The following is a 17474-nucleotide window of genomic DNA, read 5'->3' on the forward strand; positions in this document are numbered from 1 at the left end:
TACTTATCCAAAAGAGAAACAAATAACCCAAATTGTATAGAGGGCTCAGTCACCCACAATTCATCATGTTTCAGCCATTAGTCATAAAACAGAAGAAGAAACATATTTATGTATTCGCTTGAAATGATCTGCAGGACATATAAACTAAACATCAGAAAAGCAAGATGTAGAACATTTAGGGGAAAAACATACATATGATAATATCTCGAGAAACACTGGAGACTTCTAGAAAGGGAAACAGGTGGCTGGGAGGCAAGGGTGCAAGGGAAACTTTTCAGTCGAAACCTTTTTTATTTATTTTTTTGAGACGTATCTCCCTCTGTCACCCAGGCTGGAGTGCGGTGGTGCGATCTTGGCTCACTGCAACTTCTGCCTCCCAGGTTCAGGCGATTCTGCTGCCTCAGCCTCCCGAGTAGCTGGGATTACAAGCATGTGCCATCATACTTGGCTAATTTTTGTAGTTTTTTAGTAGAGACAGGATTTCGCCATGTTGGTCAGATTAGTCTCGAACTCCTGACCTCAAGTGATCTGTCCGCCTCAGCCTCCCAAAGTGCTGGGATTACAGGTGTGAGCCACTGTGCCCAGCCTCTTTTCTATCTTTCAGATATTGTACCTTGTGAATTCATTCATTCAATAAATGCTTACTACACATGACTGGATCAAACACCATGGCACTAGGGATACACTACAGAATAGTCAAAAATGCCTTTAGGAGAGGCAAGAGACAGAAAATCAAACATGTAATAGGTTAGATGGTAATGAGTGCTATGAAAAAAACAAAGCAGGGAAAATCGGTATGTGCAGAACTGACAGTGTGATGGAATTTTAAAAAGGGTAATGTATGAAGAAAGGGTTACTGAAGGTAACATTTCAGGAGTTAGGTGAGGGAGCTAATGATGAAGCAAGATGAAGCAAGTGAGGTAGTTACACGGGAAAGAAATTCTAGGTGGAGGAAATAACAAGCGCAAAGGCCCTGAAGAGGGAGCATGCCAGGCCATGTTCAAAGAACAGCAAGAAGGTGGGTGTGGCTGGAACGGAGTGAACAGGACAGAGAGTGGTAGTTGAAGACAGAGAGGTGAGAAGAAGATGAACAGATAGGGCTATGGCCTCACAGTCCAGGTGTGTGACTCTACTCATTGGTAAGCACTATAAGGACTCTGCTCATCTTATGAGAGAAAGAGGAAGCCCTTGAAGGATTTCAGGCAGAGGTTAAGATATGATCTGACTTATATTTTATTATTTTTCTCCTTTTCATTTCTTTATTTCTTAATAAAAAGCTTCCCATGGGATGACATATTTTAAAAGAACCTCTCTAGCTACTGTGTTGAAAATACACTGTAGATTGTAAAGGGCGGAAACAAGGGGACCTGTAAGGAATTTATTGCAAAAACTTAGGCGAGATGTTGGCTCAGAACAGAAAGGAAGCAATAGAGCTGATGAAAAATGAGTGGATTCTGAATATAGTTTGAAGATCAAATTTGAACGGATTTGCTAACAAATTAGATATGAAAGGTAAGACAGGCGAGTCCCAAATGATTCTAAGATTTCTGGTGCAAGCAATCACAAGGACAGAGACGCCACCAACCAGTAGGGGAAAACTAAGGAGAAGCAAGTTTATGGTCAGAAGATCAGGAGTTCAGGCTTAGATGCATTAAAAGTTTGAGACATCTATTAGATACCCAAGAGAATATAATACAAATGTACTGTCCAGGTTAAAAAAAAATTAATGCCTGCTATTATCAAGAAAAACAAGCAATCAATGTATTAACTTGTCTGCTGATGACTGAAAAACTTCAAAATCTCAACTTTTACAGACTTCCTAACATGGTACCAAAGGTTCACTACTTAAAAAGATCTCAAACATTCCCAAAACTTTAAAGAGAGACCTTGTCAGCTTGACAATGTAGAGAACACAAATCACCCATGTACCCTCTAACCCGATTATCTGATCTCTGATGGTTCTTTCATGGAAAAGCTGCAACGGCTAGAGTTGCAGAGGGGACACTTACTGCTGAGGATGTAGAGAAGACCGGGGGAAAGGGTATGCCTGTGTCCAAGGGGGTTTGAGGAAGTTTTCCGGGCCCGGAGTGAAGGAGGTCTCGAAGGCTAGACCCTTCGGTTTTGTTGTTGGAGGCAGTGGGACCCAGCAACAGACTGTTAAAAAGCTTTGGAGTCAGCGGAGAGACCTTTGCAGTGGAGTTGAACGAGTCCAGCCCAAAGGGTGAATGAGACTCTTTATTGAGCACCGACCTCAGGGACCCTGCTTCTGTAAGAACATAACCGGGAATAGCATTAGGTACAAAAAGGAATAATCAGCACACAACTGACTCCTAAAAATCAGTCACATGGGAAGGAGGAAAGATTCTCTCCTTTCCCCTGCACCCCCCGAACTGTGTAGTATGGTTTGTTTGGGTCAAGCCTTACAAGCTATAATTATAGGAGGTCTCACAGCCAAGGAGAAACTCTACTACTTCTTTACCAGATCTGAATTTCAAACTCCCTTTTGTCATTCATCTTTCATCTCCCTCACTTCTTAAGACAGTGTTTCAAGTGTATCTTCAGAATACCTGTACTGAAGTCACTTGGAGTGCTTGTTAAAAATGGAGATCTTTACCCCCTGAGATTCTGATTTCATAGTTCTGGGTAGGACACAGGAATCTGCATTTTTAACCATTCCCCAGCTGATTCTTGTGCCCAGTGAAAACTTCTGCTCTAAGTCTGCTCTCAACCCTGGCTGCATAACAGAACTATCTGAGAAGCTTGTTAAAAGTCTTGTATATGGCCAGGCACGGTGGCTCACGCCTGTAATCCCAGCACTTTGGGAGGCCGAGGTAGGTGTATCACCTGAGGTTGGGAGTTTCAGACCAGCCTGACCAACATGGAGAAACCTCGTCTCTATTAAAAATACAAAAAAATTAGCTGGATGTGGTGGCACATGCCTGTAATCCCAGCTACTTGGGAGGCTGAGGCAGGAGAATTGCTTGAACCCGGGAGACGGAGGTTGCAGTGAGCCAAGATCGTGCCATTGCACTCCAGCCTGAACTCCAGGCAATGAGAGCGAAACTCCGTCTCAAAACAAACAAACAAACAAACGAAAAAAAAACCTCTTGTATGAATTCTGACTAAGGAGATCCAGGGTAGGGCCCAGGCATCTGCCTTTTTAGAGAAGTTCCACTTCTAGAAAGAAGGTGAAAGGCAGTCCCTCATTTTTTTGAGACGGAGTCTCGCTGTTGCCCAGGCTGGAGTGCAGTGGCGCGATCTCGGCTCACTGCAGGCTCTGCCCCCCGGGTTCATGCCATTCTCCTGCCTCAGCCTCCCGAGTAGCTGGGACTACAGGCACCCGCCACCTCGCCCGGCTAATTTTTTTGTATTTTTAGTAGAGACGGGGTTTCACCGTGTTAGCCAGGATGGTCTCAATCTCCTGATCTTGTGATCCGCCCGCCTCGGCCTCCCAAAGTGCTGGGATTACAGGCGTGAGCCACCACCCCGGCCCCGGCAGTCCCTCATTTTTATGTGATTAGCCAGAGAAAGCAAGTAGCACGTTTCATAAATGTGGATGGTAATGTGTGAGTTCAAAGAATCCTGGAAAAAACTCATAGTTTCTACCACAGGCAGAGCAGAGGTTTGTGTGCATCTCACCTTTTGTTTCTTCTTTAGCCTTCTGAGTTGCTAAATCTGCCAACCAGTGCAGGGCAGAGGAGGGCGGGGCCGTGTCAGGGCAAGGAGGCCTGATGGCTTTCAGTTCACTATTGCTATTTGATGCCGAACTGTCTGTTTTCAGAGGCTCTTCAGATCTGATGTCAGTGCTGTCGGCTTTGGGAACATGGTCTGGCTCTGGAGTTGTTACTGGTGCCGGTCCTCCTCCGCCAGAGAAGGTAGTTTCGTTTCCAGAAGAGGCACTAGGGTTTATGCTAGGAAGCTAAAACGCAGAAGGCCAACATGATTAGAGTGCTGTGTTTGGGTAGAAAAAAAAACAATACAACTAGTAATGGCTTCACATACTAAATAGGTCTGGGAAGAATAATCTGTCACGTAAACTGGCATTTCATACATTATTTAATTCAACATATATTTATTAAGTCCTACAACATGCCAGAAACCAGGCTAGTTCTGTGGAAAGATCAGTGAACAAGGCTTGAAGTTTGTAATCTAAAATAAAGAGTTAGCATGCCTGACAAAATTTCTGCAATGGTGAATTGGTAATTTAAATGACCTCGTAGTGCTGTTTTTTTTTTTTTTTTTGAGACAGAGTCTTGCTCTGTCACCCAGGCTGGAGTGCAGTGGCGTGACCTTGGCTCACTGCAAGCTCTGCCTCCCGGGTTCACACCATTCTCCTGTCTCAGCCTCCCGAGTAGCTGGGACTACAGGCAGTCGCCACCATGCCCGGCTAATTTTTTTGTATTTTTGGTAGAGACGAGGTTTCACCGTGTTAGCCAGGATGGTCTCGATCTCCTGACCTTGTGATCCGCCCATCTCGGCCTCCCAAAGTGCTGGGATTACAGGCGTGAGCCACCGCGCCCGGCCTCCTCGTAGTGCTGTTCTTAGGATTACACAAAATAGCATATGCAAAGGTCTTAGCATAGTTCTGACACAGATAAATGCTAAATAAATGTTTATTACTCTTACTGATTTTTCCAAATAATTTGCTCTATTTACATACTCTATATAGTCAACTCTACTGAAAATATATCTCAAGACCCCTCAGCATTAATCCCTGTGCCTCTTATCATCAATGATGTGTTGTAGCAGTATTGCCAGAAAGGCCATGGAATGTTGTGGGTGTCTAAAAAGAAAACCAGGCCGGGTGCGGTGGCTCATGCCTGTAATCTCAGAATCTTGGGAGTCCAAGGTGGGTGGATCACTTGATGTCAGGAGTTTGAGACCAGCCTGAGCAACATGGTGAAAGCCTGTCTCTACTACAAATACAAAAATTACCCGGGTTTGGTGGCGCATGCCTGTAGTCCCAGCTACTTGGGAGGCTGAGGCATGAGAATCACTTGAACCTGGGAGGCAGAGGTTGCAGTGAGCCAAGATCATGCCACTGCACTCCAGTATGGGCAACAGAGCAAGACTCTGTCTCAAAAAAAAAAAAAAAAAAACGACAAAAAAAACAAAAACAAACAAACCAAAAAACCAAAACCAAAAGTGACAGAGCAATGTGAAAACCACTGCCTCTGAACCCAACTCAGTGAGCCAATCTTCATATTTCTGTCTTCTGCACCTGAGATGAATCCAGTGACAGGGACCATGTACCTTCTCAGATAAGACTCAAGAAGACCAGCGGTATTCTTAGCAACCGTTTCTATATTCTTTACCCATACAAAGACCCTGAGGTATGTACCTTGACAAGATGCTAAGAATCTCTTTGTGCTATCAGTCAACCATGAACTGGTTTAAAGATGAAGAGAAACTGTACCAATCAGGAATAATTAAAATCCTTTGAGTAAAGTTATTTAAGCTCTCTCTAGAAAGGCTTCTCCATCTCCTGATTCCTCAGGAATCCTACAGTAGCCTGGCATAACAGAGTTCAAAAGGGGGCATTTCCTGGTCCAAAAAAATTTAAGCTTCACTTAGTTATACCCACACACAGCAGTTTACCTGTGACATCCCATTGGTGACGGCAGGTCTCAATACAGATTTGTTCTGTCGACTGATACAAGGGCAGTTTGCTTTAATTCCCCACTTGCCCCGGGCAGCATGTACCATGTCTCCAATATTGTAAAGAGCTGGGAAAAAAGGTAACAATAAAAATAACACCAGAATACTCGTATATGCCACGTATTGTGCTAAGAGTGTTCTTTACATTATCTCCCTCAATCCTTACCACATTTCAATAAGGTAGCTGCTTTTATCTTCAAGTTTTGATTATCAAACTGAGACTGAGAGAAGTTAGGTCATTTGCTCAAGTACATAAAGCTGGTAAACAGAAGCACTAAGACTTTAGCCCAGGTATATCTACCCCTAAAGTTCTGTTACTTTTAAGCACTAAGCTACACTCTTTTCCCTCTTCTAGTAAACATTAACACGGTATCCTCCAGGAGAAACTCTAGGGGTAGATTCTCTAGTGTTTAAGAGTATAAATATTGGCCAGGTGTGCTGGCTCACGCCTCTAATCCCAGCACATGGGAGGCCAAGGCGGAAGAATTGCTTTGAGGTCAGGAGTTTGAGGCCAACCTGGCCAACATGGTGAGACCCCATCTCTACTAAAAATACAAAAATTAGCTGGGCCTGATGGTGCGTGCCTGTAATTCTAGTTACTTGGGAGGCTGAGGCACGAGAATTGCTTGATTCTAGGAGGTAGAGGTTGCAGTGAGCTGAGATTGTGCCACTGTACTCCAGCCTGTGCAACAGGGTGAGACTCCGTCTCAAAGAGTGTAAACATTTGGAATTGTATACTTTATTGTAAGTTATACCTAAAAAAAAGGTAAAAACTAATAGATCAATGTAAACTTTATATGGGTAAATATTTAACTATACTAAGAGCTGCAGGGAGCAGGCATCCTACCACTGCACTCAGGAAACCCTTTGGCTTAGAAGCAGTGGGGTATAAGGGATCCAGGGGATGCTCCAGCAAAGTTTTCTTTGTTTTTTTTGTTTTGTTTTTTGTTTTGAGACAGTCTCACTGTGTTGCCTAGGCTGTAGTGCAGTGGTGTGATCTTGGCTCACTGCAACCTCCGCCTCCTGGGTTCAAGCAATTCTCCTGCCTCAGCCTCCCTAGTAGTTGGGATTACAGGCACCTACCACCATGCCTGGCTAATCTTATATTTTTAGTAGAGGCGGGGTTTCACCATGTTGGCCAGGCTGGTCTCAAACTCCTGACCCCAAGTGATTCACCTGCCTCAACCTCCCAAAGTGCTGGGATTACAGGTGTGAGCCACCATGCCTGGCCTGTGGCAAAGCTTTCTTAAGTGGAAGATAATATAGGCAGCAGTTTGGTAGAGTCATCATCTTCAATGGATGTATGTTAATGGAAGTACAGAAGCTAGGCATACAGAATTTCTGGAAGAATCACTGAAGTAAACTGGGATTGTGACACAAACATAACCATTCATTCCTACTGCTGAGCAAGCTGTCTTCCTCATGGATTCAAGATATCTTATTGTCTTCAGCTGGATTGATTTTTTAATTATATGAGATGGGGTCTTGCTATGTTGACCAGTCTGGTTTTGAACTCCTGGCTTCAACTGATCCTCCAATCTTGGCCTCCCAAAGTGCTGGGATTACAGGCATGAGCTACCACACCTGACCATTTTAGCTGTTTTACAAGCCTAAAACCAGAAGTCTTTCTGAAAGCCTAGGCACTGGCTTTTTCATTCTGGTCCAGCCAACTACAGGAATGTGAAATGATATCTGGAAACAAGACCAGGTCCTCTGACCAGAAATCGGGAGCAGTATGTGCAGTGGCCACGTGCACACTAACACATATCTAAAGATCCAAATTTGGCTGAGCACAGTGGCTCACGGTTATACTCTCAGCACTTTGGGAGGCCAAGGTGGGAGGGTCATTTGAGGCCAGGAGTTCAAGACCAGCCTGTGCAACATATTGGGACCCCATCTCTGAAAAAAAAAAAAATTAAATTAAATAATAAGCCAGGTGTAGTGGTGCATGCCTGTAGTACTAGCTACTTGGCAGGCTGAGGTGGGAGGATCACTTGAGGCCAGGAGTTCAAGGCTGCAGTAAGCTATGACCACACCACTGCACTCCAGCCTGGGTGACAGAGCAGACGGTCTCTTCAATAATAATAATAGTAATGATAATAATAATAATAATAATCAAGATCCAAATTCTCAGAGAAATCTGATGATGCTTAAAAGAAAAAATGAGGCTAAATCATTTCAAAATATTTTATGGTGTATGGCTATCTCAACTAAAAACATTTCTTCCACCAAATCTAAAAAAGGAATTTCCTTACCTGTGCCAGGAATAATTTGTGTGGGCATGAGATTCTCTGGTTCGTGGGACTGTCCCTTTGCACACTTCAACCAGGAGAAAACTTCTTCATCACCCATCTCTTCTGTCTCTGAAATAGAAATGATTTCACTTTTATAAGGGTCAAAAAAATGGATCCTTCTCAGTGAATGGGAGTTTCATAACCGCAAAGGCCAATTTTCTCAGGGCCGAAGGAGATAACAGCTAACTTAAAAAAACAGAAAGCCTCTGCTTTACTGAGATTTTATTTATTTATTTATTTTTGAGACAAGGTTTGCCTCTATTATCCATGCTGGAGTCTAGTGGCTTGATCATGGCTCACCGCAACCTCCACCTCTCCGGCTCAAGCCATCCTCCCACCCTAGCCTGCAGAGTAGCTAGGACTACGGGAGTGCACCATCACTCCCGACTGATGTTTGTATTTTTTTGTAGAGACGGAGTTTCGCCATGTGGCCCAGGCTGGTCTCCAACTCCTGGGCTCAAGTTCCTGGGCCTGCCTTGGCTTCCCAAAGTGCTGGGATTACAGGCATGAGTCACTGTGCCCAACCTAAGGTATAATTTATAAAGAATAAATCCAGCAATTTAAAGTGTTTACTTCAGTGAGTTTAGAGAAACTGAATGAACAACTACCACAATCATGACACAGAACCTTTCTATTCCATCTCCAAAAGTTCTCTCAGTCTCTTGGCAGTCAATTCTCTTCCCTTAAGCCCTGGCCATCAGTGATCAACTTTATAATACTAAAGTTTTGCTATTGGCTGGGCGCAGTGGCTCAAGCCTGTAATCCCAGCACTTTGGGAGGCTGAGGCGGGCGGATCATGAGGTCAGGAGATCGAGACTATCCTGGCTAACACGGTGAAACCCCGTCTCTACTAAAAATACAAAAAATTAGCCAGGTGTGGTGGTGGGCGCCTGTGGTCCCAGCTACTCGGGAGGCTGAGGCAGGAGAACGGCGTGAACCCGGGAGGCGGAGCTTGCAGTGAGCCGAGACTGCGCCACTGTACTCCAGCCTGGGTGACAGAGCGAGATTCCATCTCAAAAAAAAAAAAATTTTGCTTTTCAAAAATTTCATATAAATGGAAGCATGTAGGATGCAGTCTTTGTGTTGGGTTTCTTTCACTTAGCATAATGCTTTTGAGTCATCTATATTGTTGTGTGTATTAGTAATTCATTCCTTTGTATAGCTGAGTAGTATTCCATGGCATGAATGTACCATAACTTGTTCATCTATTCATCAGCCGGTTTTTGGCTATTATAAAGCTGCTACACGGCTGGGCGCAGTGGCTCACACCTGTAATACCAACACTTTGGGAGGCAGAGGTGGGCTCAGGAACTTGAACCTGGGAGTTTGAGACCAGCCTGGGCAACATGGCAAAAAAAAAAAAAAAAAAAATTAGCCAAGCATGGTGGCGCATACCTGTGGTCCCAGCTACTTGGGAGGCTGAGGTAGGAGGATTGTTTGAGCCTGGGAGGCGGAGGCTGCAGTGAGCAGAGATTGCTCCATTGCAGTCCAGCCTGGGCAACAGAAAGAGACTCTGTCTCAAAAACAAAAAACAAAAAAACAAAAAAATAAATAAAGCAGCTATAAGCATTCATGTATAGGTCTTTTTGTGGAAATGTTTTTATTTCTCTTGTAAATACCTAGCAGTGGGATGCCAGGTCATATGGTAAATTTTAGCTTTATAACTTTGTAAGAAATGACCTTATTGCTTTCCAAAGTGATGGTACCAATCTGCATTCCTACCAGCAATATTTAAGAGGTCTACTTCTTCTACATCCTTGATAATACTTGATACTGTCCGGTTTTCTTTTTTTTTTTTTTTTGAGATGGAGTCTCACTTTGTCGCCCAGGCTGGAGTGCAGTGGTGTGATCTCGGCTCACTGCAACCACTGCCTCCCCGGTTCAAGCAGTTCTCCTGCCTCTGCCTCCTGAGTAGCTGAGACTACAGGCGTGTGCCACTATGCCCAACTAATTTTTTGTGTTTTTCATAGAGACGGGTTCAATGTTAGCCAGGATGGTCTCAATCTTCTGATCTTGTGATCCACCCGTGTCGGCCTCCCAAAGTGCTGAGATTACAGGTATGAGCCACCACGCCTGGCCAATACTGTCAGTTTAATGAATTTTAGCCATTCTAGTGGACATAATAATTTCTCATTATGGTTTTAATTTGTATTTCCCAAATTAATTACAATTTTTCCCATGTACTTACCTGCCATCGATCTATCTTTTTTGGTGACGTATCTGTTCAAACCTTTTTAAAACTAGCTTGGGCTGGCATGGTGGCTCACATCTGTAGCACTTTGGGAGGCCAATGTGGAAGAATCGCTTGAGCGTAAGAGTTAAAGATCAGGATGGGCAACACAGTGAGACCTCATTTCTACAAAACCAAACCAAAACAGAACAACAATAACAAAAAAACGGGCTTGTTTGCCCAGGCTGGTGTCAAACTCCTGCTGGACTCTAGCGATCCTTCTGTCTCAGCCTCCCAGGTAGCTGGGATTATACGTGTACACCACTATGCACAGCAGCTTTTCATTTTCTTTTTGGAAACAGGGTCTTACTCTGTCACTCAGGCTGGAGTGTAATGACATGATCATGGCTCACTGCAGCCTCAACCTCCCAGGGTTAAATAATTCTCCCACCTCAGCCTCCTGAGTAGCTGGAACCACAGGTGAAAGCCACCACATCTCGCTAATTTGTTGTAGAGATGAGGTCTCCGTGTTGCCTAGGCTGGTCTTGAACTCCTGGGCTCAAGCAATCCCACTGCCTTGGCCTCCGTAACTGTTGGGATTACAGGTTATAAGCCACTGTGCCTAGGCTATTTTCATTTTCTTAAACGTGTCTTTTTTTTTTTTTGGAGATGGGGTCTCACTCTTTTGCCCAGGCTGGAGTGCAGTGGTGCAATCTCGGCTCATTGCAACCTCCGCTTCCTGGGTTCAAGCGATCCTCCTGCCTTAGCCTCCCAAGCAGCTCAGATTACAGGTGCCTGCCACCACGCCCAGCTAATTCTTTGTATTTTTAGTAGAGATAGGGTTTCACCATGTTGGCCAGGCTGGTCTTGAGCTCCTGACCTCAGGTGATCCACCTGCCTCGGCCTCCCAAAGTGCTGGGATTACAGGCATGAGCCACCGTGCCCAGCCTTTACGTGTCTTCTGAAAAGGTAAAGTTTTAAACTTTTATATTAGGCTGGACACAAGCCTGGCCAACATGGTGAAACCCTGTCTCTACTAAAAATACAAAAAAAACTAGCTGGGGGTGGTGGCAGGAACCCGTAATCCCGGCTGCTCAGGAGGCTGAGGCAGGAGGATCGCTTCATCTTGGGAGGTGGAAGCTGCAGTGAGCTAAGATTGCACCACTGCACTCCAGCCTGGGCAACAGGACGAGACTTCATCTCAGAAAAAAAAAAAAAAAAATTAAAGGAATAAAAAATAAACTTTTATATTTTTCATTTGCATTGTGTTCTATCTAAGAAATATTTCTTTAGTGCAAGGATACAAATATTTTATTTCTTTCTAGAAGTTTTAGTTTTAGCTTTTACGTTTAGGCCTATGGTCCACTTAAGAGTTAATATTTTGTATATGGTGGGAGGTAAAGACAGAGGTTCCTCTTTTTTTTTTGGAATATGGATATACAATTGTTCCAGTACCATTTGTTGAAAGGGCTATCCTTTCTCCCACTGAACTACCTTGGCACCTTTGTCACAATTGATTATATATGTGTGGGTTTACTTCTAGATTGTTTTCTGTTCCCTTACCACAGTGTCTTAATTACTGTAGCTTTAATATTAATTCCTGAAATGTAGTACAAGTCCTCCAACTTGAATCTATTTCAAAATTGTTTTGGGTATTCTAGATCCTCTGTATTTCACATACATTTCAGAACCATCTTGTCAATTTCTACAAAATGGCCTACTGAGACTTTGATTTGGAATTGCATTTAATTACCTATCAATTTAGAAGAAGTGACATCTTAGTATTCCACCCTCTATTGTTCTTTACTTTTTTTTTTTCTTTTAAGACGGAGTTTCGCCCATTGCCCAGGCTAGAGTGCAATGGCACAATCTCAGCTCACCGCAACCTCTGCCTCCCGGGTTCAAGCGATTCTCCTGCCTCAGCCTCCCGAGGAGGTGGGATTACAGGCATGTGCCACCATGCCTGGCTAATTTTGTATTTTTAGTAGAGACAGGGTTTCTCTATGTTGGTCAGGCTGGTCTCGAACTCCCGACCTCAGGTGATCCGCCTGCCTCGGCCTCCCAAAGCGCTGGGATTACAGGTGTGAGTGAGCCACGGCACCCGGCCTATTTTTCATTATTATTATTTTTTCTTTATCTTTTAACAATTTTTTTGTAGAGATGGGATCTTGCTGTGTTGCCCAGCCTGGTCTCAAACTCCTGGCCTCAAGTGATTCTCCCACTTCAGCTTCCCAAAGTGCTAGGATTACAGACATGAGCCACCACACGCAGCCCATATTCAATCTTTGGATCCACAAATGTGGTATATCTCTTCATTTATTTAGGTATTCTTTAATTTCTCTCAGTAATATGTTGTAGTCTTCAGTGTATGTGTCTTGTAGGTATTGGCTAAATTTGTCCCTAAGCACTTCATGATTTTATGATGCTATTGTAAGTAACACTGCGGTGCGATCTTGGCTCACTGAAGCTTCCACCTCCCAGGCTCAAGGAATTCTCCTGGTTCAACCTCCCATTACATTTCAATTTCTAATTGTTCATTGCTATCATACAGAAAAATAATTGATCTTTGTATGTTGACTTTGTATCATGTAATATTGAAAAAAACTCATTATAATTTTAGCGTTTTTGTAGATCTCTGGATTTCTACAGATGATCATGTTGTCTGAGAATAAAAACCATTTTACCTCTTTCCAACCTGTATGTCTCTTTTGTTTTCCTTTTCCCCTTTTTCCCTTTTGTTTCTTCATACTGACCACTAACTCCAGTAAAATACTGAACAGAAGTTACAAAAGCAGACATCCTTGCTTTGTTCCTGAACCTAAGAGGAAGAAGTCAATCTTTCATATTACATGATATTCTACTTATACATAGTTGTGTTTTTCAAACATTATTTCATTATCATTCTCCAAACAGCCTTTTCAGACTTCGTTTTGTGGTCATTGTGCTCTCCACCCAAGAAATTTTAATACCAGATATACTGTATATCTGTTTATGTATTATGACCCCCTGAAAGGGCACAAAAAATTAACATTTTAGATTCTCCCTCCCAAGCAAGAGCCAATTTTCACCTGATGAGAATGCATAGCCTAGGTTTTTGATAATTTAGACAAATGATTTTTATGCTATATCTTGAGATCATGTGGTTATTTTTTAGTCTACTAATATAGTGGACTGCATTGATTTTCAAGTGAACCCCATTTGTTCATGATGTATTATTCTTTTCTTTTTATGTATCTCTTGACTTAAACTTGCTAAAGTTTTATAAAATATTTTTACATCTATGTTCATGACCGATACTGGGGCTGTAACTTTCTATGCTTCCCATGTCTTTATTTGGTTTTGATATTAGTATAATGCTGGCTTCATAAAACAAGCTGGTAAGTGTTTCCTCCTATTTTCTGAAAGACTGTGTGTATAATCGGTATTATTTCCCCTTAAATGCTTGCTATAATTTACTAGTAAGGCCACCATCTAGACCTTAAGTTTTCTTTGTTGAAACTACAAATTCAATTTCTTTCTTTCTTTTTTTTAAGGAGTGTAGGAGCAAAGGTTTAATAGGCAAAAAAAAAAAAAGAAAGAAAGAGAAAGAAAAACAGCTCTCTCTAGTGAGAGAGAGGGGACTCCCAAGAGGAAAAGACCAACTGGTGGGGCAGATGTGCTGGATTTTACTCAGGCTTGAGGAGGCGGTGTCTGATTTACACAGGGATTACAGATCGGTTCAATCAGGTATGATGTTTACATAGCTTTAGGGGAAGGCTGGCTACCCCACCCTAATGTTACTATGCAAATTAACTTTCCCCTTGGCTGGTGCCATCTTGTCTGCTCCTTACTGTACATGTGGTTGACAAAGAGAAGGGAAGATGAAGCTCCCATCTTGAACATGATTTCATAACTGCTAACATCTATGTCTGCAACTGAATTTTACAGGCTGCTCTTTGTTAGAAAGAAAATAATTTGGGGCTGCTTTTCATTAAATGGAAAACCTTACCAAGGACTTCTGTACCCTCAGTATCCGCCTAAGTAATTTCTTCTTAACACCTGTATCATTCCCCTCTCTGGAGTGGTAACCCTAACTACTATTAGGGGCTGTTGGACGAGGACTCTTTCTGGCTACTTCCTGCTGAAAAAAGGTGTTGTGTGGGGAACAGCAGGTAGGGCTCCTCCTGGGGCCGATCTAAGAGTACTCGGAAGAAAGGCATGTCCATGTGTGGTTCTGTCTGCAGCACCATTTGGAGTTTGATTGCTGTTAGCCATTCCGATGGGTTTTAACACTGGTTTACCTCCACCAGATGTTGTGTTTTGATGAATGCTGTACCTTGGTATCTGGGACGAGGTCCCCAGTATGAAGCAGCTACAATGTCTGGGGTAAATACCTGAGGTTCATCATCTCGTGCCAGGAAAATTTTGGACACGGACACACATGAGGAATTTAGGAGTGGAGATTTAACAGGTGAAAGAAAGAGAAAGAAAAAGAAAGGAAAACAGCTCTCTCTCTAGTGAGAGAGAGGGGACTTCCAAGAGGAAAAGACCAAGTTCTTAATGTAAAGTTATTTAGGTTCTCTATTTGTTCTCAAGGGAATTTTGATGATTTGTGTTTTTCATGGAATTTGTCCATTATATCTAAGCTGTAAAAGTTATTGGCATAGACTGGGCGTGGTGGCTCACACCTGTAATCCCAGCACTTTGGGAGGCTGAGGAAGGCAGGTCGCCTGAGGTCAGGAGTTCGAAACCAGCCTGACCAACATGCTAAAACTCCATCTCTGCTAAAAATACAAAAATTAACTAGGTTTGGTGGCATGCACCTGTAATCCCAGCCACTTGGGAGGCTGAGGCAGGAGAATCGCTTGAACCCAGGAGATGGAGGTTGCAGTGGGCTGAGATCGTGCCACTGCACTCCAGCCTGGGCGACAGAGATAGATACTGTCTCAAAAAAAAAAAAAAAAATTTATTGGCATAATAATGTTCATAATTTTACTTATCCTTTTAATGTCTAAAAGATCTGTATTGAGGTCCTCACATTCTTTTTTTATTATTATTATTAAAGAGATAGGGTCTCACTATGTTCCCCTGCTGGTCTCAAACTCCTGGATTCAAGTGATCCTCCCACCTAAGACTCTCAAGTAGATGAGAGTATAGGCACACGCCACTGTGCCTGCATCTCTCATTCTCTCATTGGTAAACTGTACCTTCTTTTTTTTATCATGTAGGCAGAAGATTAGCACATATAAAATATCTTTTTCTCATTTATACTCTTTTAAAAAGTTAATTGTTTAACTTTTCTTTCTTTTTTTTTATTGAGACAGAGTTTCACTCTTGTTGCCTAGGCTAGAGTGCAATGTCGCGACCTCAGCTCACTGCAACCTCCACCTAAGTGATTCTCCTGCCTCAGCCTCCTGAGTAGCTAGGTCTACAGGTGCCCGCCACCACACTCAGCTAATTTTTTTTTGTATTTTTAGTAGAGACAGGGTTTCACCGTGTTGGCCAGGCTGTTCTCAAACTCCTGACCTCAGGTGATCCACCTGCCTCAGCCTCCCAAAGTGCTGGGATTACAGGCGTGAGCCACTGTGCCTGACCTTAACTTTTCTTTTTTTGAGACAGGGCGGCACTCTGTCACCCAGGCTGGAATGCAGTGGTGCCATCATGGCTCACTACAGCCTCAACCTTCTGGGCTCAGGTGATCCTCTCCCATCAGCCTCTGAGTAGTTGGGACCACAGGTGTGTGCCACCATGCCCAGCTAATTTTTAAATTTTTTGTAGAGATGGGAGTTTTGCTATGTTGCCTAGGCTGGTCTTGAATTCCTGGCCTCAGTAATCCCCATCTTGACTTCTCAAAGTATTGGGATTGCAGGTGTGAGCCACCGAACCTAGCCAGTCCCATTTCTTTTTGGTTTCATTTTTCCTGCCTTCTTTTGAGCTACTTACATATTTTTTGTGATTTGATTTTGTTTTCCATTTTGGACTTATTAGCTATATTTCTTTGTTTTTAAGTGGTTGCTTTAGCATTTTCATTATTAATCTTCAACTTATCAGAGTCTATCTTCAAATATTAATTTCACTTTACATACAGTGTAAGATCCTTACAAAACTATACTTCCATTTTTCCCTCTTTTCCTCTGTGCTGCTATTATATATTTGAATTTTACATATAGTATAAACCCCAAAATATAGTTACTATTTTTGCTTTTAAACAATTAACTTTCAAAAGGATTATAAATGAGAAAAAGAGATCTTTTATATTTACTCATATATACCATGTAGGATGTTCTTCATTACTTTGTGTAAGTTCTGATTTCCATATCATTTTCTTTTGCCTGAATACTACCTTTAACTTTATTATCGTGTGGATCTGCTGGTGGTGCATTCGATCAGCTTTTCTTGGTTTGAGAAAAGCTGCTGGAATGGTCACTCGTTTTTTTTTTTTCTTTGGTAAGACAGAGTCTCACTCTGTTGCCTATGCTAGAGTGCAGTGAAGTGATGATGGCTCACTGCGGCCTAAACCTCTCATCTCAAGTGATCCTCCCACCTCAACCTCCCAAGTAGCTGCGACCACAGGCATGTGTCACCATGCCCGGCTACTTTTAAAAAATATTTGTGGTGGGCCATGGTGGCTCACGCCTGTAATCCTAGCACTTTGGGAGGCTGGGGCGGGTGGATCACGAGATCAGGAGTTCAAGACCAGCCTGCAAACATAGTGAAACCCCATCGCTACTAAAAATACAAAAATTAGCCAGGCATGGTGGCAGGAACCTGTAACCCCAGCTACTTGGGAGGCTGAGGCAGGAGAATCACTTGAACCTGGGAGACAGAGGTTGCAGCGAGCCGAGATTGTACCACCGCACTCCAGCCTGGTTGACAGTGTGACACTCCATCTCAAAAAAAAAAAAAAAAAAAATTTGTAGGCCGGGCACGGTGGCTCACGCCTGTAATCCCAGCACTTTGGGAGGCTGAGATGGGCAGAACACCTGAGGTCAGGAGTTTGAGACCAGCCTGATTAATTAACATGGCGAAACCCTGTCTCTACTAAAAATACAGAAAAACTCACAAAAACTAGCAGGGCATGGTGGCACATGCCTGTAATCCCAGCTACTTGAAGGGGCTGAGGCAGAAGAACAGCTTGAACTCGCGAAGAGGAGGTTGTAGTGAACAGAGATCGCACCCCTGCACTCCAGCCTGGGAGACAGTCAGACTCCATCTCAAGAAAAAAAAGAAAAAGCAAAACAAAACAAAAAAGTTCATTCCATTGTTTTCTGTTGTCTTCTGGCCTATAGGACTTCTGACAAATTGCAAATTGGCTGTCATTCTTTTTTTTTTTTTTTTTTTTTTTTAGATGGAGTTTTGCTCTTGCTGCCCAG

General features: G+C 43.0%; 1 protein-coding gene across 1 annotated transcript in view; it reads right to left on the bottom strand.

Annotated features, from left to right (window-relative positions):
• KDM3B (lysine demethylase 3B) overlaps positions 1 to 17474 on the bottom strand; it is an 88391-nt gene that overhangs the window by 14999 nt on the left and 55918 nt on the right. Inside the window, exons 12-15 of the mRNA XM_055286085.1 lie at positions 7914 to 8021; positions 5599 to 5726; positions 3640 to 3919; positions 2010 to 2266 (exon numbers count right to left, since the gene is read on the bottom strand). Of these exons, the coding sequence (XP_055142060.1) occupies positions 2010 to 2266; positions 3640 to 3919; positions 5599 to 5726; positions 7914 to 8021 (773 nt within the window). The remainder of the gene's footprint in view (positions 1 to 2009; positions 2267 to 3639; positions 3920 to 5598; positions 5727 to 7913; positions 8022 to 17474) is intronic.

Source organism: Symphalangus syndactylus, chromosome 7 (assembly GCF_028878055.3).
Source record: "Symphalangus syndactylus isolate Jambi chromosome 7, NHGRI_mSymSyn1-v2.1_pri, whole genome shotgun sequence".
NCBI lineage: Eukaryota > Metazoa > Chordata > Mammalia > Primates > Hylobatidae > Symphalangus > Symphalangus syndactylus.